General features: G+C 35.0%; 1 protein-coding gene across 5 annotated transcripts in view; it reads right to left on the bottom strand.

The window, feature by feature from the left end:
• Positions 1-27,251, bottom strand: part of SBF2 (SET binding factor 2) — a 522,324-nt gene that overhangs the window by 263,592 nt on the left and 231,481 nt on the right. For 4 of the 5 annotated variants that reach the window (XM_014782916.2, XM_004418425.3, XM_087433227.1 and 1 more), the window contains exons 4-6: positions 5,189-5,311; positions 3,747-3,857; positions 1,605-1,710 (exon numbers count right to left, since the gene is read on the bottom strand). In XM_014782916.2, the coding sequence (XP_014638402.1) occupies positions 1,605-1,710; positions 3,747-3,857; positions 5,189-5,311 (340 nt within the window). The remainder of the gene's footprint in view (positions 1-1,604; positions 1,711-3,746; positions 3,858-5,188; positions 5,312-27,251) is intronic. The other variant, XM_087433230.1, reaches the window with a different exon arrangement.

The raw sequence follows: 27,251 nt of genomic DNA, 5'->3' as shown, positions 1-27,251 counted from the left end.
ATGGAAGAGAGGTCCAGGATTTTATAAATTTATACTTTATCTATAGCAGTTTTTCTCAGTGGGAGTGCTACTGGTATTTGAGGTAAAAATTCTTCTGGTGCATACATGTCATGCATAACAGATATTTAATATCCCTGGTCCTGGGCATTAAATGCCAGTAACAATCCCTCCTCTCCCCCTCAAATCACTGTAAAAACTAAAAAGCATGAGAGGTTTATAAGGCATTCATTAAGTATAAGATAAATGGTAGCATTTTGGAATGTGAAATCATTTTACTTGTGTCATATCCTTCTATTCCTCTTCATGGTAAATCTTTGCTTTGATTGATCCTTTAGAAGTATACAGGTGAACAGTGCTTGGCCAAAAGCAATTAAGTCAATGGTTAGAAGGGACAATGGACAGGCTGCTGGTAGTCCATGAAGCCCCTAAAATTATTTCCAAAAGTTTGTGGAAGGAGGATTTTCATCAAGAATATGTTCTTTAGAAAAGTAAGTGCCACCAGGGAAAAATTACCTATTTCACACACTAAAGAAAACAGCTTTAATTAACTTAGGACTCACTTGAGATGATCCAGTGAGTAGAAACTTTCAGGGGGGAAGAGAAAAAAGGACACGTAATTTTTTAGAGTTTGAACTCCTAAGGGGAGACAGACGTAATAGAGAAGAACTACTACTTTCGGATTGGTATCACCATTCATCTTTATTAGGATACCAAAAAACTCTACTTATATTTACATTAATCTCTTCTAAGTCTTTTTAAATTTAACTGATTGAAGTCACAGCAAAAGAATAAAGATGAGGCTACTAATGAAAAGGAGTGGTAAATTACAGAGCAGAGCAAGGAGCAAAAATCAACAAGAGACAGGAAGGAAATAAAAGGGTAGAATTTTTGTGCAAGGAACTAAGAATTCCATGGAGAAGCAGAGTATGAGCCCCAGGGAGGGGAAGGTTTCAATATAACTAGAAAAAGACAAGCATAGATGAAGAACAATGACTAAGACTGAATCAAAGAGAGTGGGACACTCATATGCAGGCACATATAAAGGACAAGTAAGAGGTAAAGCAAATGGGAATCTCTAGCAGCCTTAGTCTGAGACATCCTCATTTTTAAGTTGTATTACTCCTTAAATGAAGTACAAGCTGTCCAGTGTACATAAGACACTTTCTAGTGTCCTCCCCCCAGTTCTTCATCCTAGCCATTGCTAGAAAATTGGAGATAAAAGTCCTGATACAGATGGTGGGACGAGAAGGACAGGACTTTTAGTTCCATCTGACAAGTTTTCTACAAAACTACAATTCCAGGAAAGCAATTCATCTAATGAAAAGCAAAATATAGTATCCACTCATCTTTTAGGTATAAAGAAAATATTTCTACCTTCCAAAAGTCTAATTGACTCTAGAGCAAAAGAGGCCTAAAAATTAAAAAAAAAAAAAAGGAATGAATACTAGTTAAGACTAGGACCCACATAATTATATATTTTGTATATCAGGTATTTAATGATCTGCTTTTTATTTTCTTGATTCCTGTCGTGATGTGAGGTTAAAATAAATCTTTTTTTCGTAGGCTTCTATAAGAGGACATTGAAAATGGGAGAGAAGACATACCCAACTGCTGAAACAGGAGAGCCACACTAGTGCCTGTGACTGGAAGACTATCATGCAAAGGAGTCTGAATCAGCTGTCTATCTCCTGCACCCAAGGAAAACAGCTTCTGCAGAATGGGAGAAAAACACACAAACACACAAATGATTTCTTTTCAGACATTTTCTTAAGATTAAAAAATCCCTTTGAAGTTCAAATTTGGATCAGATGATGACCATATAAGATCCAATTAACAGATGCAAAGGGCAACAATGTAGCCTAAAACATTGAAGTTACTTTGTGCCCAACTGAGTATGGTACAAGAAAATTCAGGAGTTGAAAGTTGGAAATTTAGTAGTGATGAGATATGAAAATCACTGACAATCAGACAATTAAAAAATAATAAAACGTTAAAGTCAACATTTATATGCCACGTGTATCTTAATAAAACTGGGAAAAATAAAAGAACTATAACATGAGTCACATATGTAATTCTAAAATTTCTGGTAGCCAAAATAAAAAAGTTTTTAAAAATAAAATAACATAAAGTCAACAAAAATCCCATCATAGTAAAGACCCATAAAACAATTCCAGTGCTTTAAAGTTTAGGTTGAATCATGACCAAACTTACATTTCATATTCTGCCCTTGGAGCAGAGGTAGGAGAATGAGGGAGGAGAGAGCAGGAGGAAGAAAAGAAGATAAAAACTTAAGAGTAATAAAAGACAATTGGAAAGACAGAAGACAGCTGAAAAGACAAAGGGCAAGGAAAAAGGATGCCAATTTCATTATCAGTAACATCTCTGTCAGACTGAGGATAAACAATGTAATTTTTAGAGGGCTGTCCTCTTCCCCAATATTACATAAGGATAAGCAAAATAAGTGATCAACTAATCAATTTTAGGGCTTAAGGAAAAGTATTTTTTTCTTTTTTTAAAGTACGGTGTCCTAGAAACATTAAGTCATAGCAGCTGAGGTTCTTATTTTTCTACTCCAGAAATATGAATATGAAATACTTTAAGCCATACAGAAATATGAAATTTCAAATATGAAAATCTCAACACATACAGAAGATGAAAAACACATGACCACTTTGAGAAAGTTTTATTTCAGTAAAAGAGTTTAATGTCCTCATCTGAGACTCAATCTGTGACAAAATTCTTGGGAAATTTTAAGGTACAGATTATACTTTCCAAAGAAGATCTGTGATTTTACAGGATGGTCAACATTATTATTATTAAAGGTAGCAAACTGGAATAACAAAAATAAGCCCTCTTCTTTCAAAGCTTAAAGGCAAGCTATTCTATTAAAGATTACAAACAATACACAAAGTGATTTTAAGCCCACATATAATTGCTGTTATCCAGGGAAATTAATAAATAAATGAATCTATTCAGAAGTAGTTATAATGTTACAAAGAATCGTTTTGAGAGTTTTCTTAATGTTATCTAATTTTTATCACTCAAATTTTTTTTTTTTTGTGAGGAAGACCAGCCCTGAGCTAACATCCATGCTAATCCTCCTCTTTTTGCTGAGGAAGACTGGCTCTGAGCTAACATCCATTGCCAATCCTCCTCCTTTTTTCTTTTCCCCCAAAGCCCCAGTAGATAGTTGTATGTCGTAGTTACGCATCTTGCTAGTTGCTGTATGTGGGACGCGGCCTCAGCATGGCCGGACAAGTGGTGCGTCGGTGCGTGCCTGGGATCCGAACCCAGGCCGCTAGTAGTGGAGAGCGCGCACTTAACCGCTGAGCCACGGGGCCGGCCCTCACTCAAATTTTTTGATTTAAGTTAATAAAATGAGGTTTAACTATATTATATAGAGGAGTAAAAAAGGTAGAAAGAACACATTTTAAATAAGTTCAACTTAAAAAAGTGTATTTCCAAGAAAATGTAAACCAGAGCTCAAGTTACACAAAATATGACTTCTAATTATGCTATGTGAAAGGTGAACCCTGTGTTAAAATTAACCTCATGACCTAAGGAAAAAATGGAATCTTGGGTCTCTACAAGGCAGACTATAGGGACAATGCTTAAGTAAACTAAGATCCTCTTTAAAATGAAAATATTTAAAAAATTCTGTTTTTCCTTTTCTTCATAAATTAAATTAACTGGAGGAGAGGAAAAAAGGAACAGGCCCCCTTCATCTCTTTTTTTATTCTATTTACCTGAGACCCTCCAGCCGCTGGGACAAGGCATGCACACAGGTTTGCAATGAGACTTTCCAAGGAGACATTCAGACTGTCCACATATACAGTGTAGATCAAACCCAAGCAAGCCTGCAAAGAGAAGACGCATGTAGTCATTTCATGGAAAAAGAAAGCACTAAAAATAAATTGTTGTGACATTTGCTCCTAGGAAAATTTCTCTTTGAACCTAGTAAAGTATATTCTGTAGTGACCATGAAATAACTTTTAAGCAGCGAATGTGATTAGGTTTATTAAATTTTCCTCCAGAACCAGAAGCTCTAAATGAGCTTTTGAGATGAGTTTATAAAAAGCAGAAATCCATAATTTGTAAAACAGGTGTTTGTGCTCAGATAACCACTCTAGCAAATTTATAGGGTTTAAAACTGTTTTTGTTTCAACTTACATTGCAAAACTCCAAATTTCAAGATAAAAATTTAGAAATTTTATCTTGTTTTGTGATTCTTATAAATTCAGAACATTTAGTCTACAGAAAAGTTTGACTTATGTGAATTATTACAAAGGATAGCAAAATAGAGACAAGCCGTGACTAACACTTGAAGCTCCAAAGAAGGTAGGTGGTAAAATGGAAGACAAAATGCAATCTTTATGAATCTTTCAGTTTATTAAAACTTGTGGCTCTGAAAAATTAGTATTCATCAGGATTTACCCATTGTCATTGAAATTTGGACACTAAGTTAATTTTTCTAGAATATATATAATTTCAGCAACATGAAAAAATTTTCCAGAAATTATGTAATAATATCCCAAATCCTTGGGAAATTTTAAGGTATAGTTTATACTTTCCAAAGACATGTGATTCTAGATAATAGTCAACATTACTATAACTAAAGATAGCAAGTGAAATAAGAAAAATAAACCTTCCTCTTTCAAAGCTTAAAAGTATTTATAACTAAAATTTTTTTCTTACATTTGAAAATTCTGAGTGTCTAAAAAAAGAAAATATCTGGAAGTAAACAACATTTTAAAGCTATGTTGGCAGTAGCACAATCTGAACTATTTGAAATTGTAAATATCCATCCTATTTACTTGAACCTGGACTCCTCAAAAGAAGGTGAATAAAAATATACAAAGTTGTTATATTACTATGCATTTTAAATTTGCTACAGGTAACTATACAAATGATTTCTTTAGGATTCATAAGTTTTGGAATCAGTAAACACGGGACCTATTTTAAAACAAATACTACACGCTTAGAAGTTTAAATAGTGACATTAACATACTCAGGTATTTATTTCATCCAACATGAATACATTTCCTCTGTTCATACTAACTTTACTTTATTGATGAATTCCTAAATCAATTTCAAGATATTTTAAATACAAAGAACTTGTTACCATGATTCACTCAAAACAGATTTACACAATAATGCAAATCAATAATGACAACTATGAGTTCTTTACCCTAAAAATTTCTGGATAATCTAATCTGGATACCAACACCAGGCTTTTAGGAGCAAACACTTCTGCAGGCTGAATTAAACCAGTCACTTCCACTTCACCTTCAATCTCCTCCTTCTTTGTTCCCTAGAAAAAGAGGCACTATAATCAAGACAGAATTTCCTAGGTTTATAACTCAACAAAGGCATATCACACACTTCCATATAATTTACAAAATCCAAAATTAATTATAAGATATCTTATAATTAACAAAAATCAAACTAAAAATAAAGAACATACTTTGAGAGGAATCTAAGAAGCAAGTAGGCAAGAAATTATGAAGCAGAGCATACTTATTTCATTTCACTACAACTTTACCTGAGCATTTGGTTTCTGTGTGAGGTACCAGCAATCAAAGGTAAATAAGACACATTCAAATCACTTTAAATAGTGACCCAAATGACTAAAAATGACACTTGAATGGAAAGTCAGTTTTCAAAAGAAGAAAAAATCTGTCTTAGAAGTAAGGCACTAATTTTCATTTTTGTTTTTCTGCTTATCTCCATCTTTCAAACAGAGGTGATAATCTTTTAGGATTCTAAGGCTTGCAGAATGCTCGAAGCTCTTGGAAGTAAAGCCCAATCAGCTCTAAATTCCATTTGTTCACAAGCAACAAGGATGATTTTTTGAGGAGAGAATATTTTTTTATACACAAAACTAAACTTCAGAATGCACTTAATGCCACTGAATTGTACACTTAAAATGGTTAAAATAGTAAATCTTATATCATGTATATTTTGGCACAATAAAAAAAATCTAGAATAAAAAAAACACCTGTTTATTTTTTTTTTATAATTTTATTTATTTTTTCCCCCAAAGCCCCAGTAGATAGTTGTATGTCATAGTTGCACATCCTTCTAGTTGCTGTATGCGGGACACGGCCTCAGCATGGGCGGAGAAGCGGTACGTTGGTGCGCGCCCGGGATCCGAACCTGGGCCGCCAACAGCGGAGCGCGCGCACTTAACCGCTAAGCCACCGGGCCGGCCCAAAAAACACCTAAGTTTCAATGACTAAATACTGGTTAATAAAATAAACTTTGAAAAATATTCTCATTTATGAGTCAACAAATATTTCCTATGCACTTATGTTCCATAATACTATATGATGCACTATAAAAGTTTTAAGTAAAAAAAAAAAAGACAAGGTAGTAAAGCACTCAGATTTATTTCTAGATGATATTCTAAGATGCTAGGACATTTTCCCTAACTAGAATCCTCTTCTCTTTCTTTTCCAATTATGAAAGGTTCAGCTTCAAATTTATCTTCCTTCTTGAAGCCTTTCCTTCACTGATTTTTCTCTCACTCTTAATTCCCAGTGTAGTTCACCAACATATCACACTTGCTCAAACTTATTTCTCCTGCCAAACTGCTACTGCACAAAATTGGAGTTTCTTGCTTGATGCACATAAAGAGCCAATTACTATGGCATCAGCTTTTGAGAAAAGAATACAGCTTTACTGCAAGATCGATCTGCAAGGAAACAGAAGGCATAAACTCTCAGATCTGTCTCTCCAATACACGGCTTGGGTCAAAATTTATGAGACGAAGGGCAGGACGGTCTACAGTGTGGAGATAGATGATTGCTCTTCATAGGATGTATGTTCACAAAACGATGGTGTTAGTAGGATCTAAGGCTGGAGTTTTCAGCCCCTTGATGTCAAAAGGGTCACTTATCAGGCATTTGTGCAGGCCTGGTGGATGGGCTGGTGGTTTCAACCAGCCTGAACTGAACAAGGGGTTGTTTCTCTGTTCCTGAAAAACCACTCTTCACTACTCTGTTGATACAACGGGGTCAGTCGAACTGGCCCTAGAGGGCCTATGGTTATAAAACCTTGCCCCCACAACATGTCACATCCAACTGCCTACTTGACATCTCCACTTAAATGACTAACAGGTATCTCAAACATGTCCAAAACCTAGCTCCAATCTTTCTCCCCAACTGCACTCCTCCTGCAGTTAATGGAAATCCTATCCTTCCACTTGGCAAATCAAACATTCTGATTCTCATCTCCTTCATACCCCATATCCAAACTGTCAGCAAATCCAGGTTTCTCACCACCTCCACTGCTACCACAATACTACGAGCCATCATCGCTTGCCTCCCTCCATCTCCTCTACTCCTCTTTAGCCCCATTTTGCTTCCTTGCTGCTCCTCAAACATGATGGGCACGCTCTTTGCTAAGGGTCTAAAGCCCACGTTTGTTATTCCTTTGCCTGGAATACTCTTTCCACAGATATCCTAACGACTAATTCCCTCATCTCTCTTAGGTCTTCATTCAAGCAACTTCTGCTCTGTCAAGCCTTTGCTGGCACCCTAATTGAAACTGCAATATCCTAACACTCCCTACCCACTTTCCTTGCTTTATTTTTGTCCATGGCACTTGTTACCGTACAACATATTATGAAATTCACTTATGTTGTTTCTTGGTTTGTCTGTCTTCTCGACCAGAATATGCTCCATAAAGACCAGGATTTCTCTCTGTTTTTGCTCACTGGTAATTTCCCAGTTCCTAAAACAAGAGCTGGGCACATAATTGATATTTACTTAATATTTGTTCACTGCATACAGGCAGGAATGAATTTTCTTGGAACAGGTTTTTTTTTTGGTGAGAAAAATTTGCCTTGAGCTAACATCTGTTGCCAATTTTCCTCTTTTTTCGCTTGAGGAAGATTAGCCCTGAGCTAACATCTGTGTCAATCTTCCTCTATTTTGTTTGTGGGTCGCCACCACAGCACAGCTGATGAGTGGTGTAGGTCCGCACCCAGAACCTGAACCTGCGAACCAGGGCCACCAAAGTAGAGCGCACCAAATTTAACCATCACGCCACAGGGCCGGCCCCTTGGAATAGTTTTTGGGGTATTTTACCAAGGGAAGTATTTTCCCCCCTACTTATGGAGGCCAAGAACTGTATTTTCTATCTCCTTTGGAGCCCATATAGTTTCTAATACAGTGAAATATAACCAAGTATTAGATGTCTATGGAATGCACACATCCAAAGGGAACTATTTGTTTACTTTTTATACGTGTGATAAGGTCCATATGCTCCTGAGAGATTTTCATTTGTTACAAAGCAAAAGCTAAAATTAGGTTGGTTCATTTCTGGAATCCTTAAAAATAATAAAAATGTGATGAATATGAATTTACCAAAGATTTCCACACTTTATGAATCATATTCTTCATGGATTACTAACAAATTTGAAATGACAGAAAAATGACTGAAATTCCTGAAAGAGATAAAGCTATCCACATTTTTTTGAGATTGTGATAAATGCCCTAGAGTACCATTAAGAAGTCAGCTTGAGTAAGTTAGATAACTATTTCAGAATAAATGACCATTAATCTACTTTGACCAAAACACAAAATAGAATGCACTCATCATTTCTTAAAGCTATTCTTTAATTATACGTTCGCTAAATGGAATAGTTTTTAAGAAGAAAGAAGAAAGGTTCAATATAATGTAAATCAATATCAAGTAAAAAAATTCCATTTTTATTTACATCACTTTTTATTACAGATATTGACTTTTACTTTGTAAATGTGCTATAAATCATAAGATGTGATTATTCTTAATTCCAAAAGCTCTTCTAAAAGAATACAATGTCCCAAGTTTAGAAAAAAATAATATTTCTTTTTTCAAAGCAAAATGTACTGCTATGATAAAATAAATTTAATAACCTAAAAACTGTTGGTTAAAATAAGGTTTGTTCCAGAAGATGGTAATGTGGTGTTTTTGATCACAAGTAAGGAAATACTGCCTCTTATTTACAGCTGCTACACAATATCTTTTGTGTAATAATTATGTAATGAGACTGGCTTTGTGTTTTACAATGACAGATTTTCACATATAGGAAAGACACGACAAACTTAAAAACGAGCATGAAATTAAAAATATAGGCCATGAATGTAATAGATGTTATAATAACGCTTTGGAATCTAATATTTTATAATATAAAACATTTTCACATATTTTATCTCACTGAACAATATTTGCAAGACTTCTTCTAACCTAAGATTATTCCTTGGTTTTAGTAGACAGAGCCAAGGAGGTCAGAGAAGGCTTCTCTGAGAAGGTGATGCTGGAGCTGACACCTAAAAGACAAGAAGCAACTAGTCTCTTGAAATCTAAGGGCAGAACATTCCAGACAGAGGGACAGGCAAATGCAAAGGGCCTAAGGTAGGAAGGAGTTTGGTATATTTTAAGAAACAGCCAGAATACACGAAACTTAAGTAGCTAGGGGGAAAAATATTGCAGAGGAAACTGGAGAGTTAAAAAGGGCTGGACTATCCACGGCCTTGAAGCCAAGGTAAGGAGTTTCGATTTTTAAACTAAATGCCCTGGGAATCTGTTGAAGGGTTTTAAGCAAGGAGGCTAATCTCAATTCTATTTTGAAAAGATCACTGATGCTGAATGGAGAACAGTTTGTAAGGAGGCAAAAGTAGAAATAGGAAGGCTGGTTAGAAGTCTCTTTGGCAGTTCAAGCAAGATAGATGGTAGAGTGGTAACAGGGGACACAAAGAAAAGTAGATGATTGAAGATTTATTTTGGATATAGAGTTGACAGGATTTGCTGATGGCTATAATGTGAAGGATGAAAGAAAAAGAGGCTAAGGGATAACTCTAAGTTTTTGTTTGAACACCTGGATGGATAGTAATGACATTTATTGAGATTAGGAAAATTAGAAAAAGATTAGGGGCTGGGGATTGGAGAAAGGAATGGGTACAATTAGGAGGCAATGCACCTGGCATATATTAAAGGCTCCATAAATATGAGTTCCATTCCTCTTTCAACCAGTGTTTTTTCCATTATATAAAAACAGGACAGCAAGAAGCTGAAACTCTGTTTAGAAATAACGGCTATAAATTCAATTATATCTTAAGCAAAAAAAAGAAAGAAAGAATGGCTATAAAAACAATTTGAAGGTAATCATACATATATTGACATGGGAATATATCAATATAAACACAACAACTCTAAGAAGTATCATGCAGTATGTATGTGTATATATATATTTTTGTATTAAATATGTCTACATTTTTAATATGGAGGAGAAAAGGCCTGGAAGGTTATACTCCAAAAGATTAGCAGTTGTCTTTGGGTCATGGGATTATGTTTGATATATATCACAAAAAAAATATACACATATCGAGAAAAAAATAATTTTCTAAAATATTTATATTTGTATTATCTTTATAACAAAAAGTTTAAAGGTTTAAAAAGAAATAGTAATATATCAGTATGTGTTTATTTATGAAACACTTACTACATGGTTGGCCACATAGTGGGTGCCACAGAAGGATAAGGTACAGTCCCTTCTGTCAGGAAATTTATAGTCTAGCTTAAGTGCTAAAAGCAACACAGGTGAAAAAACAACAATAAGTGCAAAACAATATTGTAATATTTTGGAGTTCATATTTAAAGTGCTTGAGAAGCTCTGAGAAGGGAAATCAGTGAGGCCCACAGCAGTGAGCTGGGACTTAAAGGTTAAATAGAACAGAGAGAAAGGGAAAGGGAAAAGAAGAGGTCCAACAATGAGGCAAGTCAAAGCACCCAGAGAGGTCAAGCTTAGAAAAAAGCAGTATGCTTTGTACTGTGGCCAGCGTGAATTGTACATATATCCACCCTGCCTATTTCATTTTCCTAATTTTAGTTTTTATGTACCTTTTAAAAATATGATGACCTAAATACTAAATTTTTATGCTAGGCATATTTAACTAAAATTCCTTCCCTATGTTGACATTATTAGTTGATAAAATAGATTAATTTGCAATTGATTTTTTAATATAAAAAAGATATGGTAATGGTAATTTATTGAAGCTTTTCATTTTCAGCATCTTTTATTTCAAAAATTCTTACTGCATATCTTCTCTAAAACATCTTTTACCCTCCAATTAATGTCTAGTGAATATATCAGAATTAATGAATTAATCATGATAAATTGAGGAATATGGTCACTGGTACTGAGGTATGTTCCTGCTTATCAGTTATCTCCAAGACATAATTAAATCATGTTTCAATTGTCATAAAGCACTCAAGAATTCTTTGGTGTATCTTATAGAATTACTAAGAACATCTAGGACTGACTTAAAATGTCAAAATTATGAGAAACACTATTAAGCTAATCCTTATCTCTGGAGAAAAAGAGATAATGAATGCAAACTTTTGTGTGAGGTGAGAATAGCAAATAAACTTCATGTTCGTTTTCTTTCTAACAAGGTTAACCATCTCAAAATTAGGTTCTCATAAATTTAAAAACATTATTTTGGGAACCACCATAATTAATGAACTCTTTTGAAAGTTCTTTTCCACTATTTGTTAAAATTAGTGAAAAAATTAGAAATGATAAAACATTAAATCATTTTTTTAGAATAAACAATTACATTAATATTATTTGTTGAGTTATAAGATCATAGAACTTAGGTTTACCAATGCATAGGTTAAATAAAATATATTTCCCTGGAATCCCTGATAGAGAAGTTTATATGCTAGACACTAAGATCAAGATTTCAGCTTTATTTTCTTAAAGAATACATGTCAAAACCTTGTTAATGATCATGTAACATGGCATATGGAAACATTCCATAAATAAATAGAACATTTGCTTATAAACAAACATCAAGCAATAAATTCCAGCAATGCACATTCATCTAAAATGTATGCCTTATTCAGATGACGAGGAATAGTATTCTGTGGATTATAATTTGGGTGGAAATTTTAAAGTATATCTACTACGAGCAAAATTAAAATATATCTCTAAAATCAGATACAGTTAACATGACAGAATAATAAAAATAATAAAATACTAGAAGGTACCTACTTCATTTTACAAACTAGCAATTTCATGCCCAGAGAGATAAAATAAATTGCCAAGGTCATACAGCTCATTAAAGGTATAATGGAGATTAACAAGTCAAGTCTTCTAACTCTTGGACTAGTTCTCTTTCCATTCTCTTGTACTCTTATACATAACCTTTATGAGTAATAGGCATTAGTTCAAGGAAACTGCTTAGAAGAGATGACATATGAGAATCCAAATTGTAAATCTGCAAAGATGTTTAGACCTTTTTTTCCTTTAAATATATTTGCATGTAATAATCCTTCTTGTGTTACATTAAAATAGTAATAACAATATGCAGTGTTTACTGCAGCCCTCCTTAGTGTAAAATTGTTGTCAAAATTTTAGAAAAGGCATTTAATGCTGAAGGACTTTGGGAACCTGTTCTCAAAAATTTCTCCTGTTTTTTAAATGTCTCATATCATTTTAAGCATAAATAATATAAACTACTCATAGCTAATTCAGTGAAAGTTTTTCCCTACAAAATGCATCTATGAAGAATGTCAAGGGGATGTTAAGATTCAGCATCCTGTCCATCAGCCAACTGCCGTTTTAAAAAGGGGGAAAGGGCGGAGACAGAACCCTTTCATAAAAAGCATAATCTTCATCATTTTATACTATAAGTAGAGTCCCATCTGAATATCTGCATATGCTGCAAATTATCAAACTATAGAATAGACTCAGGATATATAAGTCCTCCAATTTTTTATCTCTGTCTGAATTATGTTACTTATGCTAGTTTTCACTAGACTCTCCTTGTTGAATAAGGTCTGAGGATTAGTCTCTAGAATACTATCAAATATATGTTGATTGGCAAGCCCAGTTTCCACACTTCTCTATTCATAATTTCTAATTTAGTAAGGTTATCATTGACAAAACCCTCCTTAAGGGAATCAAGATTTTTCCAAAGAGATGTTCATCACAGTGTTATTCATAATATTGACAAAAGGGGAAATAAACATCCATCAGGAGATGGATTAAGTATGTTATATCCATATGGTCGATTAGTATGTAGACATTAATTATATCTGTAAATTTTTAGTAAAAAACCTTTCAATAATATTGAAAGAAAATATATCAAACTATTTTTTTTTCTCTTCTCTTACTTTTCTCCAAATACATACTAAGTTTTCCAAAATGAGCACAGTTTAGTTTGATAACCAGGGGAGGGGAAAGAGAAACAAACAAACAAAATGACTGGGTTATTCTTCAGATAAATCTATCATAACGTTTCATATGTGACCTCCTCCACTGTTCCAAGCTTTCCCGTCAAGGGATCAGTTTAGAAATCCATTTTTATTACTTCATTTTTCCAGGTAAATTGGTCAATCATTTGGAATTGTTGCATTTTATTATGAGCGTTTAAATTTATTTTGTTTTCTCACAAAGTTCAACAACCACTTAACATTTGTTAAAATGTACAGATTCCATTGATTTGTAATGTTTCCATTGTCAGATACTGATAATAAATAAGACCAATTGTGGTCTTATTCTTGACACTTATTCCTCAACCACTGATATAATTTTTGCAGCCTCATGGTACATGTTTTAGTATTCGATATTAGTATTTGGTCTTCGGAGGCAGACAGATTCAAGCTGTTTGACTTAGTACCTGAATATCCCTGGGTAAGTCTTTTAGCTTCATGTATGAAATGGGAATATTAAAACCTACCAAGTGGTGTTCTTGTGAGAATAAAATAAACTACGTGTAAATTAAACAAAATGGAATAAAATAAAGTGTAAAACCTTTAGAAGAGTGCCTGGTACATAAGCCTTAAATTATCATAAGCACTAAAATCTTTTTTCCTACCCAGAAGCTTTTTGCCTGGATTGCCCTTTTTCTTTCCCTTACTCTAAGTCTTAGCTCTTGTTTAAGTCTTAGCTCTTGTTTTTTAAATGTCCACTGAGTCCTTTAAACTCTGTAAGACTTATTCCAGCTGCCCAGTCTTCAATTATTAACTCTTTCATTGAACTGGTACTTAGCATAAGGTACTTTGGAATGTCTTTAAACTTGTTTTGATTTTGCCTCCCAAGCTAGATTTTAAGCTGACTGAGATGAAGAAACATATCTTATGCCTTCTATGTATCTCCCTCTTTATTCTTCATCTTACTTCCCCAAAGTACCCTCATTCATCTGCCCCCTTTCTTCAATGACATTGTTTGCTGAGATAGCAAATATCTTTACTGCGAATTGCATCATTATTATTGGTTCACAAACACGTTACAAGACTTTAAAATGATACAACTAAATAAAAAATGTAGATAGGTCTATCATTTTTTTAGATAAGCTATAAAAAGCAACCTCACATCTATCATACTTTACTGATTACTTAAAAAATTTGCAATCACATTGCCTACTTGGGTAATTCTGGGAATATGTTATCACAAGTTTAATGTCAAAATTTTGCTTGTGATTTTTGACAGTGTTACTGTATCTCGGAAAGATAAGAGCCAATAATTTTAAAGTTGCACAACTATACTTTGGATGGTGTGTGTCCCTAAGTTCCTCCTCTTCAGGCTTCCAAATAATGTGTCATAGTATATTTGGTATGAAATAATTCACACCAAACGAGAATTAAAAGATTTTTGAACTGATGATATGATCCAAAAATAAAAGAAAAACACATTGTTTTACAAGTACATAGTTAACTGTTCACACTGAAAATGGGAACAACATTAATGATGACCTAGATAGGAACATCATCTGGGTTTTAATATATTTTTTTAAATTCTCTCTCATTGTTTGTACCATTTTGGGGACCAATTTCAAAAGACATTAACCTTCCGTTCTGAGCACAGAAAAACTGTCATACAATTACGGCTAGCACCTACTACCTAAGTGAAATTATATAGAAGCCAGAATTCTTACAATTTATTTACATTTTCAGAATCTTGGAAAAACTCTTAAGAAGCAGACTTTAACCTTCTGTAAGTTAACTGTAAAACCTAAATAAATTATAATTTTTTGGTCCCCTTAAAAATGGGAAAATTATTTAAAGACAAATAACTTTTTAAACACTGATTCCAAATACACAAGAACTTAGATCTTGGTTTCAGTATTAATCCCTACTCAAATGAGCCAGGGCTCCTTAGAGAAATGGCTGATTTCAAGGCTGTGGCAAGGAAGGAATAAGATGAGCCTGGATCAGCTTGTTATGACAAAAAGTTAAAAAAAAAATGGTTTAAAAAAATGCTGGGGCCTTGTCAAAAGAATACAGGAACCAACCTAAAAGGGTGCCCACTGGTCAAATCTAGGACAATTTGTGCATTAAAACAATGAAAACCATTAATTATATACTATTGAGGAAAAAATAAACTGGAATACATGAGTCCATAGCTCAGATAGATAGACAAGACAGGAAAGCTCTTGCTTATACTAAAATGTCAACTGCTGACTGGTAAAGGTAGAGGGTGTGTTGAGTTGAAAATAACCATTTTGTAACCATTATAACAAAAATTGGCACAGGCAAGAATCAATCACTAAATGCTAAATGTAGGAGGGCATGATTAATGAGTAAGAATATTTGCATAGTCTTAAAGGGTCTTCCCACAGATTGTTTACTAGTTGCAAGTAGAAAAACAGCAACTATACAATAGAGATAAGTGACAATCACCTGACCAGGTTACCAAAATTAACATCATCAATGGGGGGCAGATAGACATTGTGTACTTACAGATGTGTACCCATAGACAGAGACCTTTATAAGGAACACATTTAGTATTCCAAATCTTGGTAGTATTCCAACTGTTGATGTATAACTTAAATCTAAAGATGAGAGATATCAGAGAAAACACAAAATAATGAAAATTATATTAAAAAGGGCATAGGGATCTGTATTATTTAAAAAAAAAAATTATTCTTTGCTCAACAATAAAATGTTGAGGGGCCGGCCCGGTGGCACAAGCGGTCAAGTGAGCGCGCTCTGCTGCGGCAGCCCGGGGTTCGCTGGTTCGGATACCAGGCGTGCACCGACGCACCGCTTGTCAAGCCATGCTGTGATAGCGTCCCATATAAAGTGGAGAAAGATGGGCATGGACGTCAGCCCAGGGCCAGTATTCCTCAGCAGAAAAAAAAAAAGAGGAGGATTGGCAGATGTTAGCTCAGGGCCGATCTTCCTCACCAAAAAAAAAAAAACAAAACAATAAAATGTTGAGCAACTATTCCAGATGAAAAGAGACAAAAGAGAAATGATAATTAAATGCAGTACATCATTTTAAACTGCATCCTGTACTGAAGACAAAAGAAAAAAAAAGGCTATAAAGGACATTATTAGGTTAAATGACAAAACTGAAATATGAATGGATTAGATAAAAGTATAATATCGATGTTAAACTTCCATAAAGTACTGATACTCACACTATGTTTATGTAAGAGATCATACTTATTCCTATGAAATATACACTGAAGACTTTAGGGCAAAGGGAGATGACACATGCAAATTTCTCTCAAATGGTTCAGAAAAAAATGTGTGCGTGTGCGTGTGTGTAAGGAGAAAGAGGGAGTGAGGGAGAGAGAGAGATGGATCTATTAAAAATAATAAATAATATTATTTATGATAATAAAGAAATGGTATAAAACATTAAAATAGGTAAATACCAGTAAAGGGTATATAGATGTTTGCAATATTCTTATAACTTTTCTGCAAGTTTGAAATTATTTCCAAATAAAAAGTTCAAAAAATATCCAAGAATTCCTAGAACCTCTTCATAAATACTTGCTATAATGTCTTCATGTATTGCTTTCTGTCAGTTTATCTGGGGTTCCTAGAACCTCTTTACACCTGTTATATTGTCTTTCTTTTCAGCTTTATCGAGATATAATGGACAAAACTGTAAGATGTTTAGAGTGGTGATTTGATATACAGATACATTGTGAAAGGATTCCATCAACTAGTTAATTAACATATCCATCACTGCACATATTTCTCTCATTTTTGTTATGAACGTTTAAGATCTACTCTCAGTAAATTTCATATAGAATATAGAGTTTATCATGAATAGTCATCATGTTCTACTATAGATCCTCAGACCTTTATTCATCTTATAGCTGAAAGTTTGTACCGTTTTATCAACCTCTTCCTATTTCCCCAACCCCTCAGCCCCTAGCAACCACCATTCTATTCTATTTTTGCGAGTTTGATTTTTTTTTTAAGATTCCACATATAAATGATACCATGCCGTATCTGTCTTTGTCTGACATATTTTACTTAGCATAATGCCCTCAAGGTCAATCCACGTTGTTGTAAATGGCAGGATTTCCTTCTTTCTCATGGCTGAATAATATTCCGTGATATATATGATATATATGTGATATATATATATATATCACATCTTTATCCATTCAACCATTGATGGACAACTAGGTTGTTTCCATATCATGGCTGGTGTGAATACTGCTGCAATTAACATGGGAGTACAGATATCTTTTTGATATCCTCTTTTCATTTCCTTTGGATATATACCCAGCAGTGGGATTCCTACATCATATGGCAGTTCTCTTTTTAATTTTTTGAGGAACCTCCATACTGTTTTCCATAGTGGCTGTACCAATTCACATTTCCACCAGCAGTGCACAAGGGTTCCCTTTTCTCCAGTCTTGCGAACACTTACCTCGTCTTTTTTTTTTATAATAGCCATTCTAACACATATGAGGTGGTATTTTGGTTTTGATCTGCATGTCCCTGATGATTACTGATGTTGAGCACCTTTCCGCATATGTGTTGGCCATTTATGTCTTCTTTGGAAAAATGTCTATTTAAGTCTTTTGCCCATTTTTGAACTGGATTTTTTTTTGCTATTGAGTTGTATGAGTTCTTTATGTATTTTGGATATTAACCCCTTATCAGATATATGATTATAAATATTTTCTCCCATTCTGTAGGTTGTCTTTTGATTTTGCTGGTGTCCTTTGCTGTGCAGAAGCTTTCTACTTTCTTGTAGTCTTACTTGTTTAGTTTTGCTCTTGGTGTCAGAGTTAAAAACAACTGCCAAGACCTTCATCAAGGAGCTTACTCCATACGTTTTCTTTTAGGAGTTAATTCTGTTTCAGGTCTTACATTCAAGTCTTTAATCCATTCTGAATTTGTTTTTGTATATGGTGTAACACATAGGTCCAGTTTTGTTCTTTTGCATGTGGCTGTCCAGTTTTCCCAACACCATTTACTGAATGGATTATCCTTTCGCCACTGTATATTCTTGACTCCTCTGTCACCATTAATTGACTATATATGCATGAGTTTATTTCTGGGCTCTGTATGCTGTTCCACTGATCTATGCATCTGTTTTTATGCCAATACCATACTGTTTTGATTACTATAGTTTTGTAATATACTTTGAAATCAGGAAGTGTGATGCCTCTAACTTTATTCTTCTTTCTCAAGATTACTTTGGCTATTTGGGATCTTTTGTGGTTTCATAAGAGTTTTAGAATTTTTTCTCTTTCTGTGAAAAATGCCATTAGAATTTTGATAGAGATTGCGGTGAATCTGTAGATTTCTTCGTATGGACATCTTAACATTATTAATTCTTCCAGTCCATGAGCATGAACTATCTTTCCATTCAATTGTGTCTTCTTCAATTTCTATCATCAATGTCTTATAGTTTTCAGGGTACAGATCTTTTACCTCCTTGATAAATTTATTCCTAGGTAATTTAGTATTTTTCATGCAATTACAAATGGGACTGTTTTCTTAATTTCTCTTTTTGATAGTTAGTTGTTAGTATATACAAATGCAATTGATTTTTGTGTATCGATTTCATATCCTGCAACTTTACACAATTTGTTTATTGGTTCTAAAATTTTTGGTAGTCTTTAGAGATTTTTTATATATAATATCATGTCATCTGCAAACAGAGACAGTTTTACTTCTTCCTTTCTGATTTGAATGCCTTATATTTCCTTTTCTTGCCTAATTTCTCAGGCTAGGACTTCCAATACTATGTTGAATAAAAGTGGCAAGAGTTACAAGTGACTTCTACTGGAACTTATGAGAAAAGCATTCAGCTTTTCACTGTTGACTATGATGTTAGCTGTGGACTTGTCATATATGGCATTTATTATGTTGAAGTATGTTCCCTCTATACTCAGTTTGTTGAGAGTTTTATCATCAATGGATGCTGAATTTTGTCAAAGGCTTTTTCCGCATCTATTAAGAAGATCATATGATTTTTATCCTTAATTTTGTTAAAGTGATGTGTCACATTCATTGATTTGCATGTTTATAACCACCCCTGCATCCCAGGAATAAATCCCACTTGATCATGGTGGATGATCCTTTAAATGTATTGTTGAATTCAGTTTGCTAAATTTTTTTTGTTGTTGAGGATTTTTGCACCCACATTCATCAGGGACATCAGCTTGTGTTTTCTTTTCTTGTGGTGTCCTTGTCTGATTTTGGTATCAGGGTAATGCTGGCATCGTAATATGAGTTAGGAAGTGTTCCTTTCCTCTTTGATGTTTTGGAAGAGTTTGAGAAGGACTGATATTAATTCTTCTTTAGATGTACGGTAGAATTGACCAGTAAAGCCATCTGGTCCTGGACTGTTCTTTGGTGGGAGGTTTTTTGTTTGTTTTTTTTGTGTGTGAGTAAGATTAGCCCTGAGCCAACATCTGCTGCAAATCCTACTCCTTTTGCTGAGGAAGACTGGCCCTGGGCTAACATCCATGCCCATCTTCCTCTACTTTATATGGGACGCCGCCACAGCATGGCTTGATAAGCAGTGCATTGGTCCACACCCAGGATCTGAACCCATAAACCCCAGGCCACTGAAGCAGAGCACACAAACTTAACCACTATGCCACCAGGCTGGCCCCGGTGGGAGGTTTTTGATTACTGATTCAATATCTTCACTAATAATTGGTCTGTTCATATTTTATATTTCTTCATGATTTAGTCTTGGTAGGTCTTACGTTTCTAGAAACATATCTATTTTGTCTAGGTTGTCCAATTTGTTGGCGAGTAATCATTCATAATACATAATAGTCTCTTATGATCCTTTGTATTTGTGTGGTATCAGTTCTAATGTCCTCTCTTTCATTTCTAATTTTATTTATTTCAGTCCTTTTTCTTTTTTCTTGATGAGTCTAGCTAAAAGTTTGTCAACTTTGTTTATCTTTTCCAAAAGCAGCTCTTAGTTTCATTGATCTTTTCTATTGTCTTTTTACTCTCTATTTCACTTATTCCCACTCAGATATTTGTTATTTCTTTCTTTCTACTAAATTTAGGCTTAGTTTGTTCTTTTTCTAGTTACCTAAAGTGTAAACTTAGGTTGTTTATTGGAGATCTTTCATTTTTCTTAATGTAGGTGTTTATCACTACAAGCTCCCCCATTATCTCTGCTTCTGCTTCATCTCATACATTGGTAGGCCAAATTTCCATTTTCATTTGTCTCAGATATTTTTTGATTCCTCTTTTAGTTGATTTTTTGACCCATTGGTTGTTCAGTAACATGTTGTTTAATCTTCACATATTTGTGAATTTTCCAGTTTTCTTCTAATTGATTTCTATTTTCACACTTTTGTGGTCAGAAAAGAAGCTTGATATGATTTTAGTCTTCTTAAATTTATTAAGACTTGCTTTGTGGCCTAACATAAGATCTATCCTGGAGAATCTTCCAAGTAGGCTTGAGAAGAATGTGTATTCTGCTGCTGTTTGATGGAAGGTTCTGCATATGTGTGTTAGGTCCATCTGGTCTAACATGTCATTTAAGTTCTATTTTCCTTATTGATTTTCTGTCTGGATGATCCATCTATTGTTGAATGTGGGATACTGATGTCCTACACTATTATTGTATTGCCGTCAGTTTCTTCCTTCAGATCTGTTAATATTTTCTTTATATATTTAGGTGTTCTGATGTTGGGTGCATAAATATTTACAACTGTTAACTCCTCTTGATGAGTCGACTACTTTATCATTATTTAACGACCTTTTTTGTCTCTTATTCCAGTTTTTGGCTTAAAGTCTATTCTTCTCTGATAAATACAGCAACCCTACCTTTCTTTTGGTTTCCATTTGCATGGAATATCTTTTTCAGTCCCTTCACTTTCATTTTATATGTATCTTTCAGACTGAAGTGAGTCTCTGATAAGTAGGATACAGTTGGGTCTTACTTCTTTATCCATTCAGCCATTCTATGTCTTTGGATTGGAGAATTTAGTCCACTTACATTTAAAGTAATTATTGATCAGTTTGTACTTACTATTGCCATTCTGTTAATTATTTTCTGGCTGTTTCATAATTCCTTGTTCCTTCCTCCCTCTGTTACTCTCTTCCTTTGTGATTTGATGATTTTCTGTAGTGGTATATGCTTAGATTTCTTTTTCTTTTTTATTTTTTTTTAAATAAATTTTTTGTTTATTGCAGTAACATTGGTTTATAACATTGTAAAAATTTCAGGTGTACATCATTGTACTTCTATTTCTGCATGGACTACATCATGTTCACCACCAAAATACTAATTACAACCCATCACCACACATGTACCGAATTATCCCTTTCACCCTCCTCCCTCCCCCCTTCCCTCTGGTAACCACCAATCCAATCTCTGTCCCTATGTGTTTGTTTATTGTTGTTATTATCTACTACTTAATGAAGGAAATCATACGGTATTTGACCTTCTACCTCTGACTTATTTCACTTTGCATTATACCCTCAATGTCCATCCATGTTGTCACAAATGGCTGGATTTCATCGTTTCTTATGGCTGAGTAGTATTCCATTGTGTATATATACCACATCTTCTTTATCCACTCGTCCCTTGATGGGCACTTAGGTTGCTTCCAAGTCTTGGCTACTGTGAATAACGCTGCAATGAACACAGGGGTGCATGTACCTTTGCAAATTGGGGTTTTCAAGTTCTTTGGATAAATACCCAACAGTGGAATAGCTGGATCATATGGTAGTTCTAGCCTTAATTTTTTGAGGAATCTCCATACTGTTTTCCATAGTGGCTGCACCAGTTTGCACTCCCACCAGCAGTGTATGAGAGTTCCCTTCTCTCCACATCCTCTCCAACAGATATTGTTTCCTGTCTTGTTAATTATAGCCATTCTGACGGGCGTGAGGTGATATCTCATTCTAGTTTTGATTTGCACTTCCCTGATAGTTAGTGATTTTGAACATCTTTTCATGTGTCGGTTGGCCACCTATATATCTTCTTTGGAGAAATGTCTGTTCAGGTCTTTTGCCCATTTTTTAATTGGGTTGGTAGTTTTTTTGTTGTTGAGATGCATGAGTTCTTTATATATTTTGGAGATTAAGCCCTTATCAGATGTATGGTTTGCAAATATCTTCTCCCAATTGTTAGGTTGTCTTTTCGTTTTGTTGATGGTTTCCTTTGCTGTGCAGAAGCTTTTTAGTTTGATGTAGTCCCATTTGTTTATTTTTTCTGTTGTTTCTCTTGCCCGGTCAGATGTGGTGTTTGAAAAGATGTTGCTAAGACTGACGTGGAAGAGCGTACTACCTGTTTTCTTCTAGAAGTTTCATAGTTTCAGGTCTTACATTCAAGTCTTTAATCCATTTGGAGTTAATTTTTGTGCATGGTGCAAGATAAGGGTCTACTTTCATTTTTTTGCATGTGGCTATCCAGTTTTCCCAACACCATTTGTTGAAGAGACTTTCTTTTCCCCATTGTATGTTCTTGGCTCCTTTGTCAAAGATTAGCTGTCCATAGATGTGTGGGTTTACTTCTGGGCTTTCGATTCTATTCCATTGATCTGTGTGTCTGTTTTTGTGCCAGTACCATGCTGTTTTGGTTACTATAGCTTTGTAGTATATTTTGAAATCAGGGAGTGTGATACCTCCAGCTTTGTTCTTTTTTCTCAGGATTCCTTTAGCTATTCGGGGTCTTTTGTTGTTCCATATAAATTTTAGGATTCTTTGTTCTATTTCTGTGAAAAATGTTGTTGGAACTTTGATAGGGATTGCATTGAATCTATAGATGGCTTTAGGAAGTATGGACATCTTAACTATGTTAATTCTTCCAATCCAAGAGCACAGAATATCTTTCCATTTCTTTGTGTCTTCTTCAATTTATTTCAGAAATGTTTTATAGTTTTCGGTGTACAGATCTTTCACCTCTTTGGTTAAGTTTATTCCTAGGCATTTTATTCTTTTTGTTGCAATTGTAAATGGGATGGTATTCTTAATTTCTCTTTCTGCTACTTCGTTGTTAGTGTATAGAAATGCAACTGATTTTTGTATGTTGATTTTGTATCCTGCAACTTTACCATATTCGTTTATTACTTCTAAAAGTTTTCTGGTGGATTCTTTAGGGTTTTCTATATATAGAATCATGTCATCTGCAAATAGTGACAGTTTCACTTCTTCCTTTCCAATTTGGATCCCTTTTCTTTCTTTCTCTTGCCTCATTGCTCTGGCTAGGACTTCCAATACTATGTTAAATAGGAGTGGTGACAGTGGGCATCCTTGTCTGGTTCCTGTTCTTAGAGGGATAGCTTTCAGTTTTTCACCATTGAGGATGATATTAGCTGTGGGTTTGTCATATATGGTCTTTATTATGTTGAGGTACTTTCCTTCTATACCCATTTTATTCAGAGTTTTTATCATAAATGGATGCTGTATCTTGTCAAATGCTTTCTCTGCATCTATTGAGATGATCATGTGATTTTTGTTCTTCATTTTATTAATGTGGTGTACTACATTGATTGATTTGCGAATGTTAAACCATCCCTGCATACCTGGAATAAATCCCACTTGATCATGGTGTATAATCTTTTTAACATATTCTTGTATGCGATTTGCTAGTATTTTGTTGAGGATTTTTGCATCGATGTTCATCAGTGATATTGGCCTCTAATTTTCTTTTTTTGTGTTGTCCTTGTCTGGTTTTGGTATCAGGGTAATGTCAGCTTCGCAGAATGAGTTAGGGAGCTTCCCCCACTCCTCAATTTTTTGGAAGAGTTTGAGAAGGATAGGTATTAAGTCTTCTTTGAATGTTTGGTAGAATTCACCAGGGAAGCTGTCTGGTCCTGGACTTTTATTTTTGGGGAGGTTTTTGATTACTGTTTTGATCTCCTTACTGGTGATTGGTCAATTCAAATTCTCTGCTTCTTCTTGATCCAGTTTTGGAAGGTTGTATGATTCTAAGAATTTATCCATTTCTTCCAGATTGTCGAATTGGTTGGCATATAGCTTTTCATAGTATTCTCTTATAATCTTTTGTATTTCTGAGGTGTCTGTTGTAACCTCTCCTCTTTCATTTCTGATTTTACTTATTTGTGCCTTCTCTCTTTTTTTCTTGGTGAGTCTAGCTAAAGGTTTGTCTATTTTGTTGATCTTTTCAAAGAACCAGCTCTTGGTTTTATTAATTTTTCTATTGTTTTTTTGGTCTCTATTTCATTTATTTCTGCTCTGATTTTTATTATTTCCCTTCTTCTACTGATTTTGGGCTTTGTTTGTTCTTCTTTTTCCAGTTCCTTTAGGTGCATTGTTAAGATTATTTGAGATTTTTCTTGTTTGTTGAGATAGGCCTGTATCGCTATAAACTTTCCTCTTAGAACCGCTTTTGCTGTATCCCATAAATTCTGGCATGTCGTATTTTCATTTTCATTTGTCTCCAGGTATTTTTTGATTTCTTCTTTGATTTCTTCGTTAACCCAGTCATTGTTCAGTAGTTTTTTGTTTAATCTCCATGTATTTGTGGCTTTTATGATTTTCTTCCTATAGTTGATTTCTAGTTTCATACCGTTGTGGTCAGAAAAGATGCTTGGTATTATTTCAATCTTCTTAAATTTATGGAGACTTGTCTTGTGGCCTAATATGTGATCAATCCTGGAGAATGTTCCATGTGCATTTGAAAAGAACGTGTATTCTTCGGTTTTTGGTTGGAATGCTCTGTATATATGTACTAGGTTCATCTGTTCTAGTGTGTCGTTTAAGGCCAATGTTTCCTTATTGATCTTCTGTTTGGATGATCTATCTGTTGGTGTAAGTGGAGTGTTAAAGTCCCCTACTATTATTGTGTTACTGTCTATTTCTGTTTTTATGTCTGTTAATAATTGCTTTATATATTTAGATGCACCTACATTGGGTGCGTAGATATTTACAAGTGTTATATCCTCTTGTTGGATTGTTCCCTTGATCATTATGTAATGCCCTTCTTTGTCTCTTTTTACAGTTTTTGTTTTAAAGTCTATTTTGTCTGATATGAGTACTGCTACCCCAGCTTTCTTTCATTGCCATTTGCGTGGAGTATGTTTTTCCATCCCTTCACTTTCAGTTTGTGAGTATCTTTAGGTCTGAAGTGTGTCTCTTGTATGCAGCATATATATGGGTCTTGTTTTTTTATCCCGTCAGCCACCCTATGCCTTTTAATTGGAGCATTTAGTCCATTGACGTTTAAAGTAGCTATTGATAAGTATGTACTTACTGCCATTTTTTAACTTTTTTTTTTTTTTCCTCAGTGTTTTAGTAGTCCTTCTCTGTTCCTTTCTTCTTCTATACAGAATTGATGGTCACTTTAGTTTGACCTCTGTCTGAAAGCTGTACTCTTTAACTCCCCTCCTCCCTCCTTTTATGTTTCTGATATCAAATCTAACCTCTTTTTTGTGTATTTGTATCCATTACGTTCTAATCATGGAAATAGATAATTTTTCCTATTTTTGGTCTTCTCTTTTCCCCTTAAATCAGTCCCTTTAACATTTCTTGTAGCACTGGTTTCTTGGTGACAAACTCCTTTGTTTTTGCTAGTCTGGGAAAATTTTGATCTCTCCTTCCATTTTGAATGATAACCTTGCTGGGTAGAGTATCCTTGGCTGTAAGTTTTTTCCTTTTAGCACTTTAAATATATCGTGCCATTCTCTTCTAGCCTGTAAGGTTTCTGCTGAGAAATCAGCTGATAGCCTTATGGGGTTTCCTTTGTATTTAACTTGACATTCTCTTGCGGCTTTTAGGATTCTCTCTTTATCTTTAATTCTGGACATTTTGATTATGATGTGTCTTGGTGTGGGCCTCTTTGGGTTTTTCTTGTTTGGGGCTCTCTGTGCTTCCTGTACCTGGATGTCTGTTTCCTTCCTTAGGTTAGGGAAGTTTTCATCTATTATTTCTTGAAATAGATTCTCTGCCCCCTTGTCTCGCTCTTCTCCTTCCGGGACACCTATAACATGGATGTTAGTGTGCTTGATGTTGTCCCAGAGGTCCCTTAGACTGTCCTCACTCTTTTTAATTCTTTTCTCTTTTACCTGTTCACCTTGGGTAATTTCTTCTAGTCTTTCGTCCAGCTCACAGATCCGTTCTTCTGTATCCTCTACTCTAATGAATTTTTCATTTCCAGTATTGTATTCATCATTTCTGATTGGTTCTTTTTTATATCTTCCATTTCTTTATTGACATTCTCACTGAGTTCATCTATTCTTCTCCCCAGATCAGTGAGCATCCTTAACACTCTTAGTTTGAACTCTCTGTCAGGTAGGTTGCTCATTTCTGTTTCACTTAGTTCCTTTTCTGGGGTTTTGTCCTGTTCCCTTACTTGGAATGTATTCTTTTGCCTCCTCATTTTGCCTCTTTCCCTGTGCTTGTGTCTACGTATTAGGTAGGTCAGCTATGTCTCCTGCTCTTGGATAGGTGACCTTATGTAAGTGATGCCTTAGGAGGCTTCCAGTTTGCTTCACTCAGTTCTCAATGTTCCAGGGGTGGCCCCTATGTGGGCTACGTGTGTCCTTCTATTGTGGCCTGTTAGCTCTCCCTATAGGCGCCCAGGGAGGCTGAGTTATGCTCCTGGCCAGCTGTTGTAATGCTCAGCTGCTTGTAGTTGTTGTGGGCCCTTCAGTCTCTTTATCACGTGTGGGGAGCCCCAGCTCAGTTGGCTGCAAGTTCTAATACCACATTTGTGTTGCAGTATTTCTTTTAAGTGAGTAGGCCCCCACCGTGGCAGGTTGTTAGGCTCAGGGCCTTACAATTGCTGTAAGCCTCTAGCCTATTAGGTCTCTTGTCAGCTCTCTGAGGATTGCAGCTGGGTGGGGCTGGCCTCAGGCACAGGAGCACCCAATTGTTTCAGGCTTTGGAAGGTGGGGCAAACCTCCTATGTGGGTCTTTGAGAAGCTCAAGTCTTTTGCAGCTGACAAGCCCTGTTGCCCACTGGTCCGCACACACAGTCAACACAGTCCTGCCCCGTGTGAGCGCCCCGACCTCCCCAAGCGGACCCAGTCTCACCACGGCAGGAGCCCCACACACTC

Source organism: Ceratotherium simum, chromosome 7, assembly GCF_057802395.1.
Source record: "Ceratotherium simum simum isolate JZ-2026a chromosome 7, ASM5780239v1, whole genome shotgun sequence".
Classification (NCBI taxonomy): domain Eukaryota; kingdom Metazoa; phylum Chordata; class Mammalia; order Perissodactyla; family Rhinocerotidae; genus Ceratotherium; species Ceratotherium simum.
The sequence above is the reverse complement of the archived record's forward strand: the minus strand, read 5'-3'. Positions and strand labels throughout refer to the sequence as shown.